Source organism: Bombina bombina, chromosome 6 (genome assembly GCF_027579735.1).
Source record: "Bombina bombina isolate aBomBom1 chromosome 6, aBomBom1.pri, whole genome shotgun sequence".
NCBI lineage: Eukaryota > Metazoa > Chordata > Amphibia > Anura > Bombinatoridae > Bombina > Bombina bombina.
The window spans coordinates 128507063-128528038 of NC_069504.1; the positions used below are offsets into that span (position 1 = coordinate 128507063).

The 20976-nt window shown below is 41.4% G+C and overlaps 1 protein-coding gene across 1 annotated transcript in view; it reads left to right on the forward strand.

Moving 5' to 3' along the window:
* The window catches only part of GRAMD4 (GRAM domain containing 4), an 837450-nt gene that overhangs the window by 339344 nt on the left and 477130 nt on the right, over positions 1-20976 (forward strand). Inside the window, exon 4 of the mRNA XM_053716614.1 lies at positions 12143-12263. Coding sequence (XP_053572589.1) covers positions 12143-12263 — 121 coding nt within the window. The remainder of the gene's footprint in view (positions 1-12142; positions 12264-20976) is intronic.

A 20976-nucleotide genomic window follows, 5' to 3' on the forward strand; every position in this document is an offset into this window, starting at 1 on the left:
TTTATACCCTGATATTTCTCCTACTGTACCTTGTTCACTCGGCGGAATGACTGGTGGATGAGGAGAGTGGGGAAGGTATTTAAGCCTTTGGGTTCAGTATTTCCCACCAGTAAGGAATGAAACCGTGGACTCTCCTCATACAGAAGGAAAGGAAATGATCTGGTAAGCTTAATTTTATGTTTTTATCTATTCCTCTTACCCCAAACTTTTGAAGGAGATTGTTTTGAAATACAGATAGCGTTGATCCAGTGCTTGATTCTCCTATGTAAGCTGCCATATTGTAATGTAAGTTACAGGGGCACAGTAGTCGCATGGTCATGATGCAGTCACGTGACACACACAGCATATTGTATGTTACATATACAGTAATTATTAGAAGACAGGTGTTAAGGGTCCCTTTAAGGGTTAAATACCTCCCTTTTTACTACTTGCCTAAACGTGAACTGAATCAAGCAGGGAGTAGATGGGTATATGTAGTTGTGGGATACACCCCCTATTACTGCTCGGGAGGGGGGTTTCTGTTTATATGTCAGAACATCTACCCACCTGGCTGATTTTGATTATATTTCAAATGTAAAGAAATTGATTTACTGGTAATTATTACCTGAAATAGAATTTCAATTAATATTAGTACATGACTCCATTTAAACATTTTGCCTGCTAGGGACATAATAGTGTTTGTAGCATTTCAAACTCATTTTTATTTGTTTATTTTTAACAATCTAAAGGCATACCTTTTTCTTTTCTTTTTTCTTTCTTTCTTTTTTTTTTTTTTTTTTTAACCTTTCTGAATATATGACCATGACGAGCAGCAAAAATAAAATAAATGAAAATTGTTTAGTTTATTCAGGTTGATTTTTAGTTTACAAACAAACTGATTTTCTGTCATACAGGTTGTGAGAGTCCACAATCCATTACTCATGGGAATGACCTTCCCTACCATTAGGTAGAGGCAAAGATTCCCAAACCTCAAGAGCTCTTTAAAACCCCTCTCACTTCACACATACCTCAATCTTTACTTTGCCTTTGCTGGAAGTGGTTGAAGAATGTAGATGTGCATGTGATTCTTCAGAGAGAGGGGTTTTTAGTCTATATTGAGACCTGGTTTCCCCTCAGAGTACAGTGCTTGTCAGAAGGATGTTTAATGGAGTATGGTCTGTGATTCTTTTTTTCACCTCATGGTACATTTTTCATAAACCTTCCATATTTGGTCTTCCATAACCTCTGCTGATATGTTTCAGTACTGGTTTGGCTCTTTAGCCATGTTATGAATATTTTTTTAAATATATGGCCCTGGGACATATTCCTTTACATTATTCCCATTGCTGTTTTCAGTACGTCGGATTCTTTGGCGCACTTTTATATTTTTGGGTTAGCGCACGTATGTCCTCGGTTATATGTGCGTTGGGTTTTGGTGCGCTAAATTCCTTTTGAGCTGTTATTTTTTTGCGCGTGTTATTTCTAGCTGATGAGCGTTGTGACTTGAATCACCATAATCTGGCAGCCTGTTATGGAGCACTCTTTGTGTACATGGGCTTAAGGATACCCAGAAACTGCATGGAAATGTGGAATTTTATATTCTGGATACCCCATGTACTTTCATAACTCTGTCTCATGTCCATGTCACCCTGTATTCATAGGTACAGTATGGGTACAGGGTGTGAGTGCCATTTGTGGGAGCAAGTGTGACACAGTGCCATCTATTGGTTGAACTATCCCAAAAACATAACACAGTGCCCTCTATTGGTTGCAAGTTCAAGACCAAAATGGACACGGGAGGAATTACTAATTTGCATATATTTGCATAGGCGAAAATACAAACAGATGATTGTTGTTTTTACTGTTTAGAACTACCTGAATCATCCATCCTGTTGGCAAAGTTATATTCCCTTATTATATTGTTTTCTAAGTGTTTTCCTATGTTTATGATTTATAGAGTGTGTGTCACGATAAGCTTACTGTTGTGTTTGTAGAAGCTAGTCCTGGGTGAAATAAAGCATTGGCAGTAGTTCCTTCTGGAATAGTTGTTTCTGTCTGATTCTTTCAGGTATACCAGTAGCAGAGGTTCTGGCCCTGCATTCTGGCTGCACCTTTCCCTACTAGAGAGACATGCTATAGAGTCTGTGGGCCCCAATTTTCTTTATCAAGACAGTGCAGGGAGAATAATCAATACCTACCTGAAGAAAGGAGTGTGGTAGAGGGGACGTTAACTGCCTGAAAGGAACAGTGAGGCAGAGGGATCTGTTCCTGCCCAGAAGCAGACAAGCAGAGGGGTTGCTACCTCCCTGGGAGCCCACTGAGACCAGCCCAGTGGGGGGAGATACAGCCGCTGATATGACCTCAGTCTCACCAACGATAGCACTGGACCCACCATCCGGTTGCCATCCCTGGGTTTGGATAGGGGAAGGGAGATCCCCTAGCAGAGTACTGCTACATTTGGTGGCAAGCACTGGGATTGATTTCTTGTCCTGTTGAAAGGGGAGGATCCGCACCATCACCCGCAGCTATAGAAGCGGAGCTCCTATGGTGAATGCAGCAAGTGTTGACCAACCTTGATGAACCTGTTCCTGCACAGGACAAGCTGGGTTGGAGGGATGTGCTGCCTAGTTATCAGACCCTAAGCAGCACTACAAAGATGCATCAACAGCAGCCAGTGAAGGATCGCATCCAGACGATTATGGATGATGCGGAGGAAAAATTCCACAGCAGAGTGCGGAGAAGGTTGTCAATCTTCGGAGCCAACCCACCCGAAGCAGCAGTCCAGGTAACGAACGCCGAGGTGGTGTAGCAGATCAACAGGTATTGGAATATTAGTACGGCTGGGATCAGATACCTCTAAATGGGAAGTTCCAATATGGGGCTTCGAGCGGCAAGTCAAAGTCGCCTTTGCTGTGCTAGGAGGGCCAGTTCCAGAGGAGATGTGCCTGTAATGAAGAGCCCTAATTTGGCTAGAAATGTGGGAAGATGCACTGGAGAATTGGTATGGCTGCAGAGGCAAAGTCCTGCCCTTCCCAGAACAGCGCTTCGGGGACCAGGTAAACTTGCGGCTCTGCTTACTGAGAGGAAAACCCACAGGTGAGGGGTTAGCCAAACTGAAGTGTCTGGTGCAAAAAGAGGGTTTGCAGACCGGTGGCAGTCGAGGGCAGAAACACACTTTTCCCCGAAATTTGATGACTTTGGCGGCCCTGGGTTATTATGGGAAGCATTTGAGGAGAAAGTTGACTTTGGCAGTCTCTAGGAATATCGATTCTGGGACATTCAAAGCAAGAGGCAGGAGCTGTTACAGCCATCGGAAGCACTTGCCTTAGAGCCTGACCTGACATGGCTTATCTATTAGGAATGGTACTTTGAGGTGGATTACCTAGAACTGCTGGAAAGTGTTCCTTTACTTACTTTAGAGGCAGCGGATCTTAATATCCACTGATGTTGGTCCAGGAGGTGTGGATGAGACAGTGGTCTCCACACGTGGATTGCAGGGATACAGGGAAGTCGGCCCAGATCCCCAACCACCTGGCATGGGGACCCTAGTCACCCTGTTATCCCCCCAGCAGGACCCAGAGATTGTGGATCTAATTTTCTGAGGTAACCGGTGCGGATTACCCAGCAGAAGAGCCGGCAACAGGGCAGTGTTTTGTTGGCCTCTGCTCGATCCTAACAGGCATCCCAGAAAACAGGAATGACAGCCTCACGTTGGCAGAGGGACTGGAGGAGCACTCAGCTATCCCAGCCAAGGAGCTAGCATTGGGACTAAGAGATGTCTGCCTCTTTCCGCAAGCAATGGGGGATTTCTATCTAGTACAAGTAGATGGGACTACAGTCTCCACCTGTATTCTCCAGGGATGCTGGGCAGTTGGCCCAGATCCGCAACAACATGTTGGAGTGGGTCCAGCCACCCTGTCTTCTCTCCAGCAACAGAAAGGACTCCAGGGAGAAGGTAAAGTCTGCATTTCTCCCCAATGGTGGGTATGTTCTATAAGAGAGACAGAGGTCGACCGGGTAAGTGATGCTCTGTTTGGCACAATTTGTTTGGGGTACTGTGTGGATACGGGCATTGGGGGGAATGGATCTACGGACTAACTTCGAAGTCAACCCGTCTGAGGTCTCCTCCTGTGTTAGTCCCCTTCTGAAGGGGGAGATATGTGACATGAGTCACCATGATCTGGCAACCTGTTGTGGAACACTCTTTGGGCGGGGGGGGGTACATGGGCTTAAGGATACCCAGAGGCTGCAGGGAAATGTGGAATTTTATATTCTGGACTCCCTATGTACTTTCATAACTCTGTCTTATGTCCATGTCACCCTGTATCCATAGATACAGGATGGGTACAGGGTGTGAGTGCCCATTGTGGGAGCATGTGTGACACAGTGCCATCTATTGGTTGAACTATCATTCATCCTGTTGGCAAAGTTATAGTCCCTTATTATATTGTTTTCCAAGTGTTTTCCTATGTTTATGTTTTATGGAGTGTGTGTCACCATAAGCGTACTGGTGTGTTTATAGAAGCTAGTCCTTGGTGAAATAAAGCATTGGCAGTAGTTCCTTCTGGAACAGTTGGTTCTATCTTATTATTTCAGACATACCAGTAGCAGAGGTTCTGGCCCTGCATTCTGGCTGCACCTTTCCCTGCAAGAGAGACCTGCTATAGAGTCTGTGGGCCTGTAAGCAAAGAGTAGACCTTGTGAGCCCCAATTGTCTTTATAAAGACAGTGCAGGGAAAGGAATCAATACCTACCTGAAGAAAGGAGTGTGGCAGAGGGGATGTTACCTGCCTGAAAGGAGCAGTGAGGCAGAGGGATCTGTTGCTGCCAAGAATCAGACAGACAGAGGGGCTGCTATCTGCCTGGGAGCCCACTGAGACCAGCCCAGCGGGGGGAGGTACAGCCGCTGACTTGACCCGGTCTCTGCAACAATAGCTCTGACCCACTATCCGGAGGCAGAGGTATCTATTCCTGCCTAGAAGCAGCCAGGCAGAGGGGACAATACCTGCCAGGAGAGAGCAGCAGGGCAGAGGGTACGCTACCTGCCTGGGAGCCCACTGAGACCAGCCCAGCTGGGGGAGATACAACCGCTGGCTTGACCCCGGTCTCAGCAGCGTTTGCTCTGGATAAAGGGATGTCCAGGACAAGGGAAGTGTTCTGACGGAAGTACTCATTCGGGGTACCAGACGGTCTGTCACATACGTTATCTGTCCATGGATGTTATGTTAATGTCTTATGCTTTGTTTTGCAGTTTAGCTTAGTGCACATTGTAACTGTAAGTTTATTTTAACCGCAACTTAGGAGGGGGTAAGTGGTTTCAATTCCTCTATAACTTTTTAAGGGGGTTTGTTTGTTTTTTGTATTGCTTTGCCATATGCTATAATGGAGCAGTCTGATTTTGTCCCTAAATCTACCCAAATCTCCTAAACACCTTTCCACCACCATTAGGTGTGCTTATGGAAGTCCTAGGTGTTATGATTGCAGCTTCAGATGCAATTCCATTTGGATCCCAGTACAAGTCAGTCTCTAACTTGGTGGCTGTATCATCTGTTTATTATTCAGGGGTCTTATTTTGCTCATTCTACCTGGACTGTGATCTCTACATATGCAAGTCTCTCAGGCTGGGGAACTGTTTGGTGGTCTCTAACAGCACAGGGAGTGTGAGATCCTCAGGAACAATCAATGTTCTAGAACTCTGTGCAATTATCAGGGCTTTTCAAGCTTGGCCTCTGTTGAAAAGAGTCTCATCTCTGTTTCCAGACAGACTACAGAATGTCACAGCAGTAGTTTATGTCAACCATCATGGGGGAACTCACCGCTGGCAATGATGGATGTGTTTAAATTCTCTCTTGGGCAGAAACCAATTCTTGTCTTGTCTTTGCAATTCATATTCCAGGTGTAGACAACTGGGAGGCAGACTTTCTCAGTTGTCGATCTCTACATCCAGGGGAGTGGTCTCTTCACCAGGATGTGTTTAATCAGATTGTGGATCTTTTGGGGTCTCCTTGTGTTTTTTTGGTATTAGTTTTTTTTCTTTAGCACATCTTTCTTTCATGTAATTAACAAGAGTCCATGAGCTAGTGACGTATGGGATATACATTCCTACCAGGAGGGGCAAAGTTTCCCAAACCTTAAAATGCCTATAAATACACCCCTCACCACACCCACAAATCAGTTTTACAAACTTTGCCTCCAAGGGAGGTGGTGAAGTAAGTTTGTGCTAGATTCTACGTTGATATGCGCTCCGCAGCAAGTTGGAGCCCGGTTTTCCTCTCAGCGTGCAGTGAATGTCAGAGGGATGTGAGGAGAGTATTGCCTATTGAATGCAGTGATCTCCTTCTACGGGGTCTATTTCATAAGGTTCTCTGTTATCGGTCGTAGAGATTCATCTCTTACCTCCCTTTTCAGATCGACGATATACTCTTATATTTACCATTTCCTCTACTGATTCTCGTTTCAGTACTGGTTTGGCTTTCTACTAACATGTAGATGAGTGTCCTGGGGTAAGTAAGTCTTATTTTCTGTGACACTCTAAGCTATGGTTGGGCACTTTATTTATAAAGTTCTAAATATATGTATTCAAACATTTATTTGCCTTGACTCAGAATGTTCAACTTTCCTTATTTCCAGACAGTCAGTTTCATATTTGGGATTATGCTTTAAATTATCATATTTTTCTTACCTCAAAAATTTGACTTTTTTCCCTGTGGGCTGTTAGGCTCGCGGGGGCTGAAAATGCTTCATTTTATTGCGTCATTCTTGGCGCGGACTTTTTTGGCGCAAAAATTCTTTTCCGTTTCCGGCGTCATACGTGTCGCCGGAAGATGCGTCATTTTTTGACGTTATTTTGCGCCAAAAATGTCGGCGTTCCGGATGTGGCGTCATTTTTGGCGCCAAAAGCATTTGGGCGCCAAATAATGTGGGCGTCTTATTTGGCGCCAAAAAATATGGGCGTCGCTTTTGTCTCCACATTATTTCAGTCTCATTTTTCATTTGCTTCTGGTTGCTAGAAGCTTGATGTTTGGCATTTTTTTCCCATTCCTGAAACTGTCTTATAAGGAATTTGATCTATTTTGCTTTATATGTTGTTTTTTCTCTTACATATTGCAAGATGTCTCACGTTGCATCTGAGCCAGAAGATACTACAGGAAAACCACTGCCTGCTGGATCTACCAAAGCTAAGTGTATCTGCTGTAAACTTTTGGTAGCTATTCCTCCAGCTGTTGTTTGTAATAATTGTCATGACAAACTTGTTAAAGCAGATAATATTTCCTTTAGTGATGTACCATTGCCTGTTGCAGTTCCCTCAACATCTAAGGTGCAGAATGTTCCTGATAACATAAGAGATTTTGTTTCTGAATCCATAAAGAAGGCTTTGTCTGTTATTTCTCCTTCTAGTAAACGTAAAAAGTCTTTTAAATCTTCTCTCTCTACAGATGAATTTTTAAATGAACACCATCATTCTGATTCTTTGGACTCTTCTGGTTCAGAGGATTCTATTTCAGAGATTGATGCTGATAAATCTTCATATTTATTTAAGATGGAATTTATTCGCTCTTTACTTAAAGAAGTACTAATTGCTTTAGAAATAGAGGATTCTAGTCCTCTTGATACTAATTCTATACGTTTGGATAAGGTTTTTAAAGCTCCTGCGGTTATTCCAGAAGTCTTTCCTGTTCCTAATGCTATTTCTGCAGTAATTGCTAAGGAATGGGATAAATTGGGTAATTCATTTACTCCTTCTAAACGTTTTAAGCAATTATATCCTGTTCCGCCTGACAGGTTAGAATTTTGGGACAAAATCCCTAAAGTTGATGGGGCTATTTCTACCCTTGCTAAACGTACTACCATTCCTACGTCAGATGGTACCTCGTTTAAGGATCCTTTAGATAGAAAAATTGAATCTTTTCTAAGAAAAGCTTATCTATGTTCAGGTAATCTTCTTAGACCTGCTATATCATTGGCTGATGTTGCTGCAGCTTCAACTTTTTGGTTGGAAACTCTAGCGCAACAAGTAACAAATCGTGATTCTCATGATATTATTATTCTTCTCCAGCATGCTAATAATTTCATCTGTGATGCCATTTTTGATATTATTAGAGTTGATGTTAGATTTATGTCTCTGGCTATCTTAGCCAGAAGAGCTTTATGGCTTAAGACCTGGAATGCTGATATGGCTTCTAAATCAACTCTACTTTCCATTTCTTTCCAGGGAAACAAATTATTTGGTTCTCAGTTGGATTCTATTATTTCAACTGTTACTGGTGGGAAAGGAACTTTTTTACCACAGGATAAAAAGTCTAAAGGTAAAAACAGGGCTAACAATCGTTTTCGTTCCTTTCGTTTCAACAAAGAACAAAAGCCTGATCCTTCGTCCTCAGGAGCAGTTTCAGTTTGGAAACCATCTCCAGTCTGGAATAAATCCAAGCCTGCTAGAAAGGCAAAGCCTGCTTCTAAGTTCACATGAAGGTACGGCCCTCATTCCAGTTCAGCTGGTAGGGGGCAGGTTACGTTTTTTCAAAGAAATTTGGATCAATTCTGTTCACAATCTTTGGATTCAGAACATTGTTTCAGAAGGGTACAGAATTGGTTTCAAGATGAGACCTCCTGCAAAGAGATTTTTTCTTTCCCATGTCCCAGTAAATCCAGTGAAAGCTCAAGCATTTCTGAATTGTGTTTCAGATCTAGAGTTGGCTGGAGTAATTATGCCAGTTCCAGTTCCGGAACAGGGGATGGGGTTTTATTCAAATCTCTTCATTGTACCAAAGAAGGAGAATTCCTTCAGACCAGTTCTGGATCTAAAATTATTGAATCGTTATGTAAGGATACCAACGTTCAAGATGGTAACTGTAAGGACTATATTGCCTTTTGTTCAGCAAAGGAATTATATGTCCACAATAGATTTACAGGATGCATATCTGCATATTCCGATTCATCCAGATCATTATCAGTTCCTGAGATTCTCTTTTCTAGACAAGCATTACCAATTTGTGGCTCTACCGTTTGGCCTTGCTACAGCTCCAAGAATTTTCACAAAGATTCTCGGTGCCCTTCTGTCTGTAATCAGAGAACAGGGTATTGTGGTATTTCCTTATTTGGACGATATCTTGGTACTTGCTCCGTCTTTACATTTAGCAGAGTCTCATACGAATCGACTTGTGTTGTTTCTTCAAGATCATGGTTGGAGGATCAATTTACCAAAAAGTTCTTTGATTCCTCAAACAAGGGTAACCTTTCTGGGTTTCCAGATAGATTCAGTGTCCATGACTTTGTCTTTAACAGACAAGAGACGTCTAAAATTGATTACAGTCTGTCGAAACCTTCAGTCTCAATCATTCCCTTCGGTAGCCTTATGCATGGAAATTCTAGGTCTTATGACTGCTGCATCGGACGCGATCCCCTTTGCTCGTTTTCACATGCGACCTCTTCAGCTCTGTATGCTGAACCAATGGTGCAGGGATTACACGAAGATATATCAATTAATATCTTTAAAACCGATTGTTCGGCACTCTCTAACGTGGTGGACAGATCACCTTCGTTTAATTCAGGGGGCTTCTTTTGTTCTTCCAACCTGGACTGTAATTTCAACAGATGCAAGTCTCACAGGTTGGGGAGCTGTGTGGGGATCTCTGACGGCACAAGGAGTTTGGGAATCTCAGGAGGTGAGATTACCGATCAATATCTTGGAACTCCGTGCAGTTTTCAGAGCTCTTCAGTTTTGGCCTCTTCTGAAGAGAGAATCGTTCATTTGTTTTCAGACAGACAATGTCACAACTGTGGCATACATCAATCATCAAGGAGGGACTCACAGTCCTCTGGCTATGAAAGAAGTATCTCGAATTTTGGTTTGGGCGGAATCCAGCTCCTGTCTAATCTCTGCGGTTCATATCCCAGGTGTAGACAATTGGGAAGCGGATTATCTCAGTCGCCAAACGTTGCATCCGGGCGAATGGTCTCTTCACCCAGAGGTATTTCTTCAGATTGTTCAAATGTGGGGGCTCCCAGAGATAGATCTGATGGCCTCTCATCTAAACAAGAAACTTCCCAGGTATCTGTCCAGATCCCGGGATCCTCAGGCGGAGGCAGTGGATGCATTATCACTTCCTTGGAAGTATCATCCTGCCTATATCTTTCCGCCTCTAGTTCTTCTTCCAAGAGTAATCTCCAAGATTCTGAGGGAATGCTCGTTTGTTCTGCTAATAGCTCCAGCATGGCCTCACAGGTTTTGGTATGCGGATCTTGTCCGGATGGCATCTTGCCAACCATGGACTCTTCCGTTAAGACCAGATCTTCTGTCACAAGGTCCTTTTTTCCATCCGGATCTGAAATCCTTAAATTTAAAGGTATGGAGATTGAACGCTTGATTCTTGGTCATAGAGGTTTCTCTGACTCCGTGATTAATACTATGTTACAGGCTCGTAAATCTGTATCTCGAGAGATATATTATAGAGTCTGGAAGACTTATATTTCTTGGTGTCTTTCTCGTCATTTTTCTTGGCATTCTTTTAGAATACCGAGAATTTTACAGTTTCTTCAGGATGGTTTAGATAAGGGTTTGTCCGCAAGTTCTTTGAAAGGACAAATCTCCGCTCTTTCTGTTCTTTTTCACAGAAAGATTGCTATTCTTCCTGATATTCATTGTTTTGTACAAGCTTTGGTTCGTATAAAACCTGTCATTAAGTCAATTTCTCCTCCTTGGAGTTTGAATTTGGTTCTGGGAGCTCTTCAAGCTCCTCCGTTTGAACCTATGCATTCATTGGACATTAAATTACTTTCTTGGAAAGTTTTGTTCCTTTTGGCCATCTCTTCTGCTAGAAGAGTTTCTGAATTATCTGCTCTTTCTTGTGAGTCTCCTTTTCTGATTTTTCATCAGGATAAGGCGGTGTTGCGAACTTCTTTTGAATTTTTACCTAAAGTTGTGAATTCCAACAACATTAGTAGAGAAATTGTGGTTCCTTCATTATGTCCTAATCCTAAGAATTCTAAGGAGAGATCATTGCATTCTTTGGATGTTGTTAGAGCTTTGAAATATTATGTTGAAGCTACGAAATCTTTCCGTAAGACTTCTAGTCTATTTGTTATCTTTTCCGGTTCTAGGAAAGGCCAGAAAGCTTCTGCCATTTCTTTGGCATCTTGGTTGAAATCTTTAATTCATTTTGCCTATGTTGAGTCGGGTAAAATTCCGCCTCAGAGAATTACAGCTCATTCTACTAGGTCAGTATCTACTTCCTGGGCGTTTAGGAATGAAGCTTCGGTTGACCAGATCTGCAAAGCAGCAACTTGGTCCTCTTTGCATACTTTTACTAAATTCTACCATTTTGATGTATTTTCTTCTTCTGAAGCAGTTTTTGGTAGAAAAGTTCTTCAGGCAGCGGTTTCAGTTTGAATCTTCTGCTTATGTTTTTTGTTAAACTTTATTTTGGGTGTGGATTATTTTCAGCAGGAATTGGCTGTCTTTATTTTATCCCTCCCTCTCTAGTGACTCTTGTGTGGAAAGATCCACATCTTGGGTAGTCATTATCCCATACGTCACTAGCTCATGGACTCTTGTTAATTACATGAAAGAAAACATAATTTATGTAAGAACTTACCTGATAAATTCATTTCTTTCATATTAACAAGAGTCCATGAGGCCCACCCTTTTTTGTGGTGGTTATGATTTTTTTGTATAAAGCACAATTATTCCAATTCCTTATTTTATATGCTTCGCACTTTTTTTCTTATCACCCCACTTCTTGGCTATTCGTTAAACTGATTTGTGGGTGTGGTGAGGGGTGTATTTATAGGCATTTTAAGGTTTGGGAAACTTTGCCCCTCCTGGTAGGAATGTATATCCCATACGTCACTAGCTCATGGACTCTTGTTAATATGAAAGAAATGAATTTATCAGGTAAGTTCTTACATAAATTATGTTTTTCCCCCTGCTCCTTTTATGGCTCTTATTCCTGTTTCTTACCTCACTTTGCTTTGCTATATATTAGACTGAGGTATGTGTGAGGTGGGGGAGGGGTTTTATAGAACTCTTGGGGTTTGGTAATCTTTGTCTCCTAGTGGTAGAGAAGAGTAATTCCCAAGAGTAATGGATCATGGACTCTCACTACCATGAAAGAAATGAATTTATCAGGTAAGCATAAATTATGTATGTTTCTTTTTATATTATCAGAGGAGGAGCTCAGGAAGCTACGGGAAGAGACACATATTGAAAACTTAAAGCAAGAATTGGAAAAGGAGCGACAGAAAAGAATAGAATTGGAACAAAAAATTAGTGAAGTAGTCAAAATAAGGTATGTATGATTGTTCAGACTCAGTATATTTACTGGAATGTTATTTTGGCTTTGTATAAGGGACAATGGTGTCTGTATTTCAAAGAGAAGTGTTTTCTTTTTGCTAATGTAATTTGTCGGTATCAGCCTAGCCAGCTCATTCCCCTTCAGTGCTGCAGTAACGGTATAAGACACAAAATGAAAGAATACAAATCACAAAATGCACATTTTCAAAATAATGTTACCTTTGCAAATGAAATAAGCAAATCGATTTCCAATCTAGGCTACAGAAGTATGACCATAGATGATAATTTACAGGAAGTGACTTAAATTATTCAAACAAAAAGGTTGACATTTCATTTTTAATTATGTTGTGTTTTAACATCATAGTAATGAGATTTGTCTTATCAATAATGTCTTATTCTTGAATTTAAGGTTGTAGTGCACATCATATTAAAACACTTTTAAATTGTTACTATTCCACTGACAGGAAGGGAAGCTTGGCTTGTTTGTGATTAATACAGAGCACACCTTTATAGCTTTGGCCCTTTCTTTGAAGTGAAAAGTGGCAAAATAACCTTTAATTGCAATCTGTACCTTTTTGTCTTTAACCGGAAAGGTGTCTCAGAGCCTTTGCATTCCCACAATGCAATTTCAAATATGTGCTTATTATGCAAGCTGTACTGATGTGACGCTGTATATGCAACAGTGTATTGCAAATAATACAAGCATATTCAGAATTTGGCACCAAAGGCCCATTCATCAATTCATATGTAAGCATATATATATATATATATATATATATAGTTATTTTTTAAGCCTCCTTGCACCTGCGGTCTCATCTAAATATTAAGAGGTGGGCCCTAGTTCACTAGTCTAAATATTAACCCCTACTAGCTGTTTTTTTTCATTATAAATATATATATAAATACACATACATACGCACATACATGCATACATATGCACATACATGCATACATACACATATATACATACATATGTATATGTATATATATAAAACACACACACACACATATATATATATACATATACACACACACAACCACACATATATACACATACACACACACAACCACACATATATACACATACACACACATAAACACATAAACATATGTATGCAATTATTTTTTCAATGACCACCGCTTCCCTCATTTGAATTAAATCTAGAATAGACAACCATTGTTATTTGTTAGCAAAACTTGCATTGTTTTTTCAATATCTTCTCACCAATGCAGAAGCGATATGTAGCACATTGTACTACACAGGATCTATTTAATGGGCACACTACCCGACTGATTTTACTTACCACCTGGCTAAAATTTAAAGGGACATTATACACAAAATGTAATATAACTGCGTGTAATAGACACTACTATTAAGAAGAAGATGCAAAGATATTGATATACAACTTTTTAAAAACTTACTTAGATGCTTCCAGTTTAGCACTGTTAATGAGATTACCCACTCAAAGGGGCTGAGAAAGCAGGAAAAGCAGATCCCCCTCCCCTGCACATGAAAAAAAACATTACGCAAGCAGGAGTCTGTAGACCTCAGGCTACATCTGATACTTTTGGGCTTGGTTAGGAGTGTGCAAATCTTCAATGTTGTTAAAAAAAATAAGCAAAACTATACATTGTTACAAAAACACCCCCAGATGGGCTATATAAATGGATCATCTACAAAACATTTATGAAAAGAAAAAACTAGTGTACAGTGTCCCTTTATGCCAATATTAAGCTAAATTTAGTTAATATTGTTTTCATTCACCTAGATTACAAGTTTTGCGCTATAGAGGGTGTGAAACAAATGCAACAAAAGTTGCGTTATTTCACCCTCCATAGTGCTGCCATTACAAGTTTCTAAAAAGCCGCCTTGTGCGTGCGATATGGTGGCGATAAGCTCCATACTGCACAAAATCCTAGGGCTGAGAATACGTGCTCGTGCACGATTTCCCCATTGACATCAATGGGGAGAAGGTGGTGTGTGTTTTTTGAAGCGCGGAATGGTGATTACCGTAACGTATCCCCATTGATGCCTATGGGGAAAAACGTTACATTTAAACCTAACACCCTGACATAAACCCCAAGTCTAAACACCCCTAATCTGTTGCCCCTGACATCGCTGACACCGAAATAAAGTTAACCCCTATTCTCCCGCACCCCAATATCTCAGACACCTATAATAAAGATGTTAACCCCTATTCCCCTGCACCCCAACATCGCCAACACTATAATAAAGAAATGAACCCCTATTCTGCCACTCCCCGACATCACCGTCACTAAATAAACCTATTAACCCCTAAACCGCCAGCCCCTCACATCGCAAAAACTAAATTCTACTATTAACCCCTAAACCTAACAACCCCCTAACTTTAAATTAAAATTACAATATCCCTATTTTAAAATAAATAAAAACCTGTTAAATAAAAAAAACTAACTTTAAACTAACAATTAACCTAACATAACTTATACTAAAAATAAAATAACTACAAAATGAAATAAACTAAATTACACAAACCTAACACTACTAAAAAAGTGTAATTCTAAAATTACAAAAAATAACAAACACTAAATTACGAAAAATAACAAACGAAATTATCCAAAATAAAAACAATTACACCTGTAATAGCCCAATATAAAAATAACCCCCCCCCAATAAAAAATCCCCCCCCCCCCAATAAAAAAAACCCTAGCCTACATTAAAGGGACACTGTACCCAAAATTTTTCTTTCATGATTCAGATTGAGCATGGAATTTTAAGCAATTTTCTAATTTACTCCTATTATCAAATTTTCTTCATTCTCTTGGTATCTTTATTTAAAATGCAAGAATGTAAGTTTAGATGCCGGCCCCTTTTTTGTGAACAACCTGGGTTGTCCTTGCTGATTGGTGGATAAACTCATCCACCAATAAAAAATTGCTGTCCAGAGTACTGAACCCAAAAAAAGCATAGATTCCTTCTTTTTCAAATAAAGATAGCAAGTAAATTAGAAAGTTGTTTAAAATTGCATGCACTTTCTGAATTACTAAACAAAATTTTTAAGTTCATTGTCCCTTTAAACTACCAATAGCCCTTAAAAGGGCCTTTTGTAGGGCATTTCCCTAAAGAAATCGGCTCTTTTACCTGTGAAAAAATACAAAGACCCCCAACAGTAAAACCCACCACCCAACCAACCCCCCAAAATACAAAACCTAACTCTAACAACAACCTAAGCTACCCATTGCCCTTTTTAGGGCATTTGTATGGGCATTGCCCTTAAAAGGGCATTTAGCTCTTTTACATAACTCTTTTAAAAAAGCCCAAACCCTAATCTAAAAAAAAAACCCACCCAAAAAAAGTTAAAAAAGCAAACAAAAAAACCAACCTAACATTAACTCCCGACGATCCACTTACAGTTTCTGAAGTCCGGACATCCAGGCGGCAAGAAGTCTTTTTTTTGGTGTTTTTTTTTTTTTTTTTTTAGATTAGGGTTTGGGCTTTTTTAAAAGAGCTAAATGCCCTTTTCAGAGCAATGCCCATACAAATGCCCTTTTCAGGGCAATGGGTAGCTTAGGTTTTTGGTAGAGTTAAGTTTTTTATTTTGGGGGGTTGGTTGGGTGGTGAGTTTTACTGTTGGGGGGGTCTTTGTATTTTTTTACAGGTAAAAGAGCTGATTTTTTTAGGGCAATGCCCTACAAAAGGCACTTTTAAGGGCTATTGGTAGTTTATTGAAGGCTAGGGTTTTTGTTATTTGGGGGGGCTTTTTTATTTTTATAGGGCTATTACAGGTGTAATTGTTTTTATTTTGGATAATTTAGTTTATTTTTTGTAATTTAGTGTTTGTTATTTTTGGTATTTTAGTATTTGTTATTTCTCCTGTTAAGTGTAGTCAGTCCACGGGTCATCCATTACTTATGGGATATTAACTCCTCCCCAACAGGAATTGCAAGAGGATCACCCAAGCAGAGCTGCTATATAGCTCCTCCCCTCTACGTCATACCCAGTCATTCTCTTGCACCCAACTAATAGATAGGATGTGTGAGAGGACTGTGATTATTAAACTTAGTTTTTATTTCTTCAATCAAAAGTTTGTTATTTTAAACGGCACCGGAGTGTGTTGTTTTTTCTCAGGCAGCATTTGAAGAAGAATCTACCTGAGTTTTGTGTATGATCTTAGCGGACGTAACTAAGATCCATTTGCTGTTCTCGGCCATTCTGAGGAGTGAGGTAACTTCAGAACAGGGGACAGCGGGCAGGTTCACCTGCAAAGAGGTATGTTGCAGTATATTATTTTCTAAGGAATGGAATTGACTGAGAAAATACTGCTAATACCGATATAATGTAAGTACAGCCTTAAATGCAGTAGTAGCAACTGGTATCAGGCTGATATGTATGTATGTTTACACTTAAGTATTTCTGGGGAATGGCACTTGACTGGGAAAATACTGTATGCATATAACTTTTAGCCTAACCTGCAGTGGGAGCGACTAGCAGCAGGCTTTTTAATGACATTTCATAAATTAGATTTTAAACGTTTACTGGCATGTTAATCGTTTATTTATCTGAGGTACTTGGTGAAAAATTGTTTTGGGCGTTATTTTCCACATGGCTGTCGTTTGTTTTGAATTAAAACAGTTTGCTGAGCTTCCCTCACTGTTGTATTATGAGTGGGAGGGGCCTATTTTGGCGCTTTTATTGCGCAGTAGAAATTCAGTCACAGTCTGCCTTTTTCTCCCTGCATGATCCAGGACGTCTCTACAGAGCTCAGGGGTCTCCAAAACTAGTTTTGAGGGAGGTAATCACTCACAGCAGACCTGTGAGACTGTGCTTTGACTGTGATAAAAACGCTTATATTTGCAATTGTTATCCGTTTTTTTGATATTAAGGGGTTAATCATTCATTGCTAGTGGGTGCAATCCTTTGCTAACTTAATGCATTTACTGTGAAAATTTGGTTTCTATAACTAATCCGGTTCATTGTTATTTCAACTGTGACAGTTTTTGTGTGCTTCTTAAAGGCACAGTAACGTTTTTTATAATTGCTTGTAAATTTATTTGAAAAGTATTTTCCAAGTTTGCTAGGCTAATTGCTAGTTTGTTTTAACATGTCTGACACAGAGGAATCTCTTTGTGCAATATGTTCAAAAGCCAATGTGGAGCCCAATAGAAATTTGTGTACTAATTGCATTGATGCTACTTTAAATAAAAGCCACGTGTCAGTACCTGCATCTCCCGCTCAGGAGGTGCGTGATATTGCGACGCCAAGTACATCAGGGCGGCCATTACAAATCACTTTACAAGACATGGCTAATGTTATGACTGAAGTTTTATCTAAATTACCAGAACTTAGAGGTAAACGCGACCACTCTGGGGTGAGAACAGAGTACGCTGATAATGTTAGAGCCATGTCTGATACTGCGTCACAAATGGCAGAACATGAAGACGGAGAGCTTCATTCTGTGGGTGACGGATCTGATCCAAATAGACTGGACTCAGACATTTCAAATTTTAAATTTAAGCTTGAGAACCTCCGTGTATTATTAGGGGAGGTATTAGCGGCTCTGAATGATTGTAACACGGTTGCAATCCCAGAGAAATTATGTAGGCTGGATAGATACTATGCGGTACCGGCGTGTACTGACGTCTTTCCTATACCTAAGAGACTTACAGAAATTATTACTATGGAGTGGGATAGGCCAGGCGTGCCCTTTTCCCCCCCTCCTATATTTAGAAAAATGTTTCCAATAGACGCCACCACACGGGACTTATGGCAGACGGTCCCTAAGGTGGAAGGAGCAGTTTCTACTCTGGCTAAGCGTACCACTATCCCGGTGGAGGATAGCTGTGCCTTTTCAGACCCAATGGACAAAAAATTAGAGGGTTACCTTAAGAAAATGTTTACTCAACAAGGTTTTATATTACAACCTCTCGCATGCATTGCGCCTGTCACGGCTGCGGCGGCATTTTGGTTTGAGTCTCTAGAGGAGACCATTAGCTCAGTTCCATTGGATGAAATCAGACAAGCTTAGAGTCCTTAAGCTAGCTAATTCATTTATTTCTGATGCCGTAGTACATTTAACTAAGCTTACGGCAAAGATTTCCGGATTCGCCATCCAGGCGCGCAGAGCGCTGTGGCTAAAATCCTGGTCAGCCGATGTGACTTCTAAATCTAAATTGCTTAACATACCTTTCAAAGGGCAGACATTATTTGGGCCCGGTTTGAAAGAAATTATCGCTGACATTACTGGAGGTAAGGGACATGCCCTGCCTCAAGACAGAGCCAAACCAAGAGCTAGACAGTCTAATTTTCGTGCCTTTCGTAACTTCAAGGCAGGAGCAGCATCAACTTCCTCCGCTACAAAACAGGAAGGAACTGTTGCTCGTTACAGACAGGGCTGGAAACCTAACCAGACCTGGAACAAGGGCAAGCAGGCCAGAAAACCTGCTGCCGCCCCTAAGACAGCATGAAGTGAGGACCCCCGATCCGGCAACGGATCTAGTAGGGGGCAGACTTTCTCTCTTCGCCCAGGCTTGGGCAAGAGATGTCCAGGATCCCTGGGCGTTAGAGATCATATCCCAGGGATATCTTCTGGACTTCAAAGCTTCTCCTCCCAAAGGGAGATTTCATCTTTCAAGGTTGTCAACAAACCAGACAAAGAAAGAGGCGTTTCTACGCTGTGTTCAAGATCTTTTGTTAATGGGAGTGATCCACCCGGTTCCGCGGTCGGAACACGGACAAGGGTTTTACTCAAATCTGTTTGTGGTTCCCAAGAAAGAGGGAACCTTCAGACCAATCTTGGATTTAAAGATCCTAAACAAATTCCTAAGAGTTCCATCGTTCAAAATGGAAACTATTCGGACAATCTTACCCATGATCCAAAAGGGTCAGTACATGACCACAGTGGATCTAAAGGATGCGTACCTTCACATACCGATTCACAGGGATCATTACCGGTACCTAAGGTTTGCTTTCCTAGACAGGCATTATCAGTTTGTAGCTCTTCCCTTCGGGTTAGCTACGGCTCCAAGAATCTTTACAAAGGTCCTGGGCTCTCTTCTGGCGGTACTAAGACCGCGAGGAATAGAGGTAGCTCCGTACCTAGACGACATTCTGATACAAGCGTCAAATTTCCAAACTGCCAAGTCTCATACAGAGTTAGTTCTGGCATTTCTAAGGTCACATGGGTGGAAGGTGAACGTAGAAAAGAGTTCTCTATTGCCACTCACAAGAGTTCCCTTCTTGGGGACTCTTATAGATTCTGTAGAAATGAAAATTTACCTGACAGAGGACAGGTTAACAAAACTTCTAAATGCTTGCCGTGTCCTTCATTCCATTCAACACCCGTCAGTGGCTCAATGCATGGAGGTAATCGGCTTAATGGTAGCGGCAATGGACATAGTACCTTTTGCACGCCTGCATCTCAGACCGCTGCAATTGTGCATGCTAAGTCAGTGGAATGGGGATTACTCAGATTTGTCCCCTATGCTGAATCTGGATCAAGAGACCAGAGATTCTCTTCTATGGTGGCTTTCTCGGCCACATCTGTCCAGGGGGATGCCCTTCAGCAGGCCAGACTGAACAATTGTAACAACAGACGCCAGCCTATTAGGTTGGGGCGCTGTCTGGAATTCCCTGAAGACTCAGGGATCATGGACTCAGGAGGAGAGTCTCCTTCCAATAAACATTCTGGAATTGAGAGCAGTTCTCAATGCCCTTCTGGCTTGGCCTCAGTTAGCAACTCTGAGGTTCATCAGGTTTCAGTCGGACAACATCACGACTGTGGCTTACATCAACCATCAGGGAGGGACAAGGAGTTCCCTAGCGATGATGGAAGTCTCAAAGATAATTCGCTGGGCAGAGTCTCACTCTTGCCACCTGTCAGCGATCCACATCCCAGGCGTGGAGAACTGGGAGGCGGATTTCCTAAGTCGCCAGACTTTTCATCCGGGGGAGTGGGAACTTCATCCGGAGGTCTTTGCCCAAATACTTCGACGTTGGGGCAAACCAGATATGGATCTCATGGCGTCTCGCCAGAACGCCAAGCTTCCTTGTTACGGGTCCAGGTCCAGGGACCCGGGAGCGGTCCTGATAGATGCTTTGACAGCACCTTGGACCTTCAAGATGGCTTATGTGTTTCCACCCTTCCCGATGCTTCCTCGATTGATTGCCAGGATCAAACAGGAGAAAGCATCGGTGATTCTAATAGCGCCTGCGTGGCCACGCAGGACCTGGTATGCAGATCTAGTGGACATGTCATCCTGTCCACCTTGGTCTCTGCCTCTGAGACAGGACCTTCTAATTCAGGGTCCTTTCAAACATCAAAATCTAATTTCTCTGAAGCTGACTGCATGGAGATTGAACGCTTGATTTTATCAAAGCGTGGATTTTCGGAGTCAGTAATTGATACCTTAATACAGGCTAGGAAACCTGTTACCAGGAAAATTTACCATAAAATATGGCGTAAATATTTACACTGGTGCGAATCCAAGAGTTACTCATGGAGTAAGGTTAGGATTCCTAGGATATTGTCTTTTCTACAAGAAGGTTTAGAAAAGGGTTTATCTGCAAGTTCTTTAAAGGGACAGATCTCAGCTCTGTCCATCCTTTTACACAAACGTCTGTCAGAAGTTCCAGACGTTCAGGCTTTTTGTCAGGCTTTGGCCAGGATTAAGCCTGTGTTTAAGACTGTTGCTCCACCGTGGAGCTTAAACTTAGTTCTTAACGTTTTACA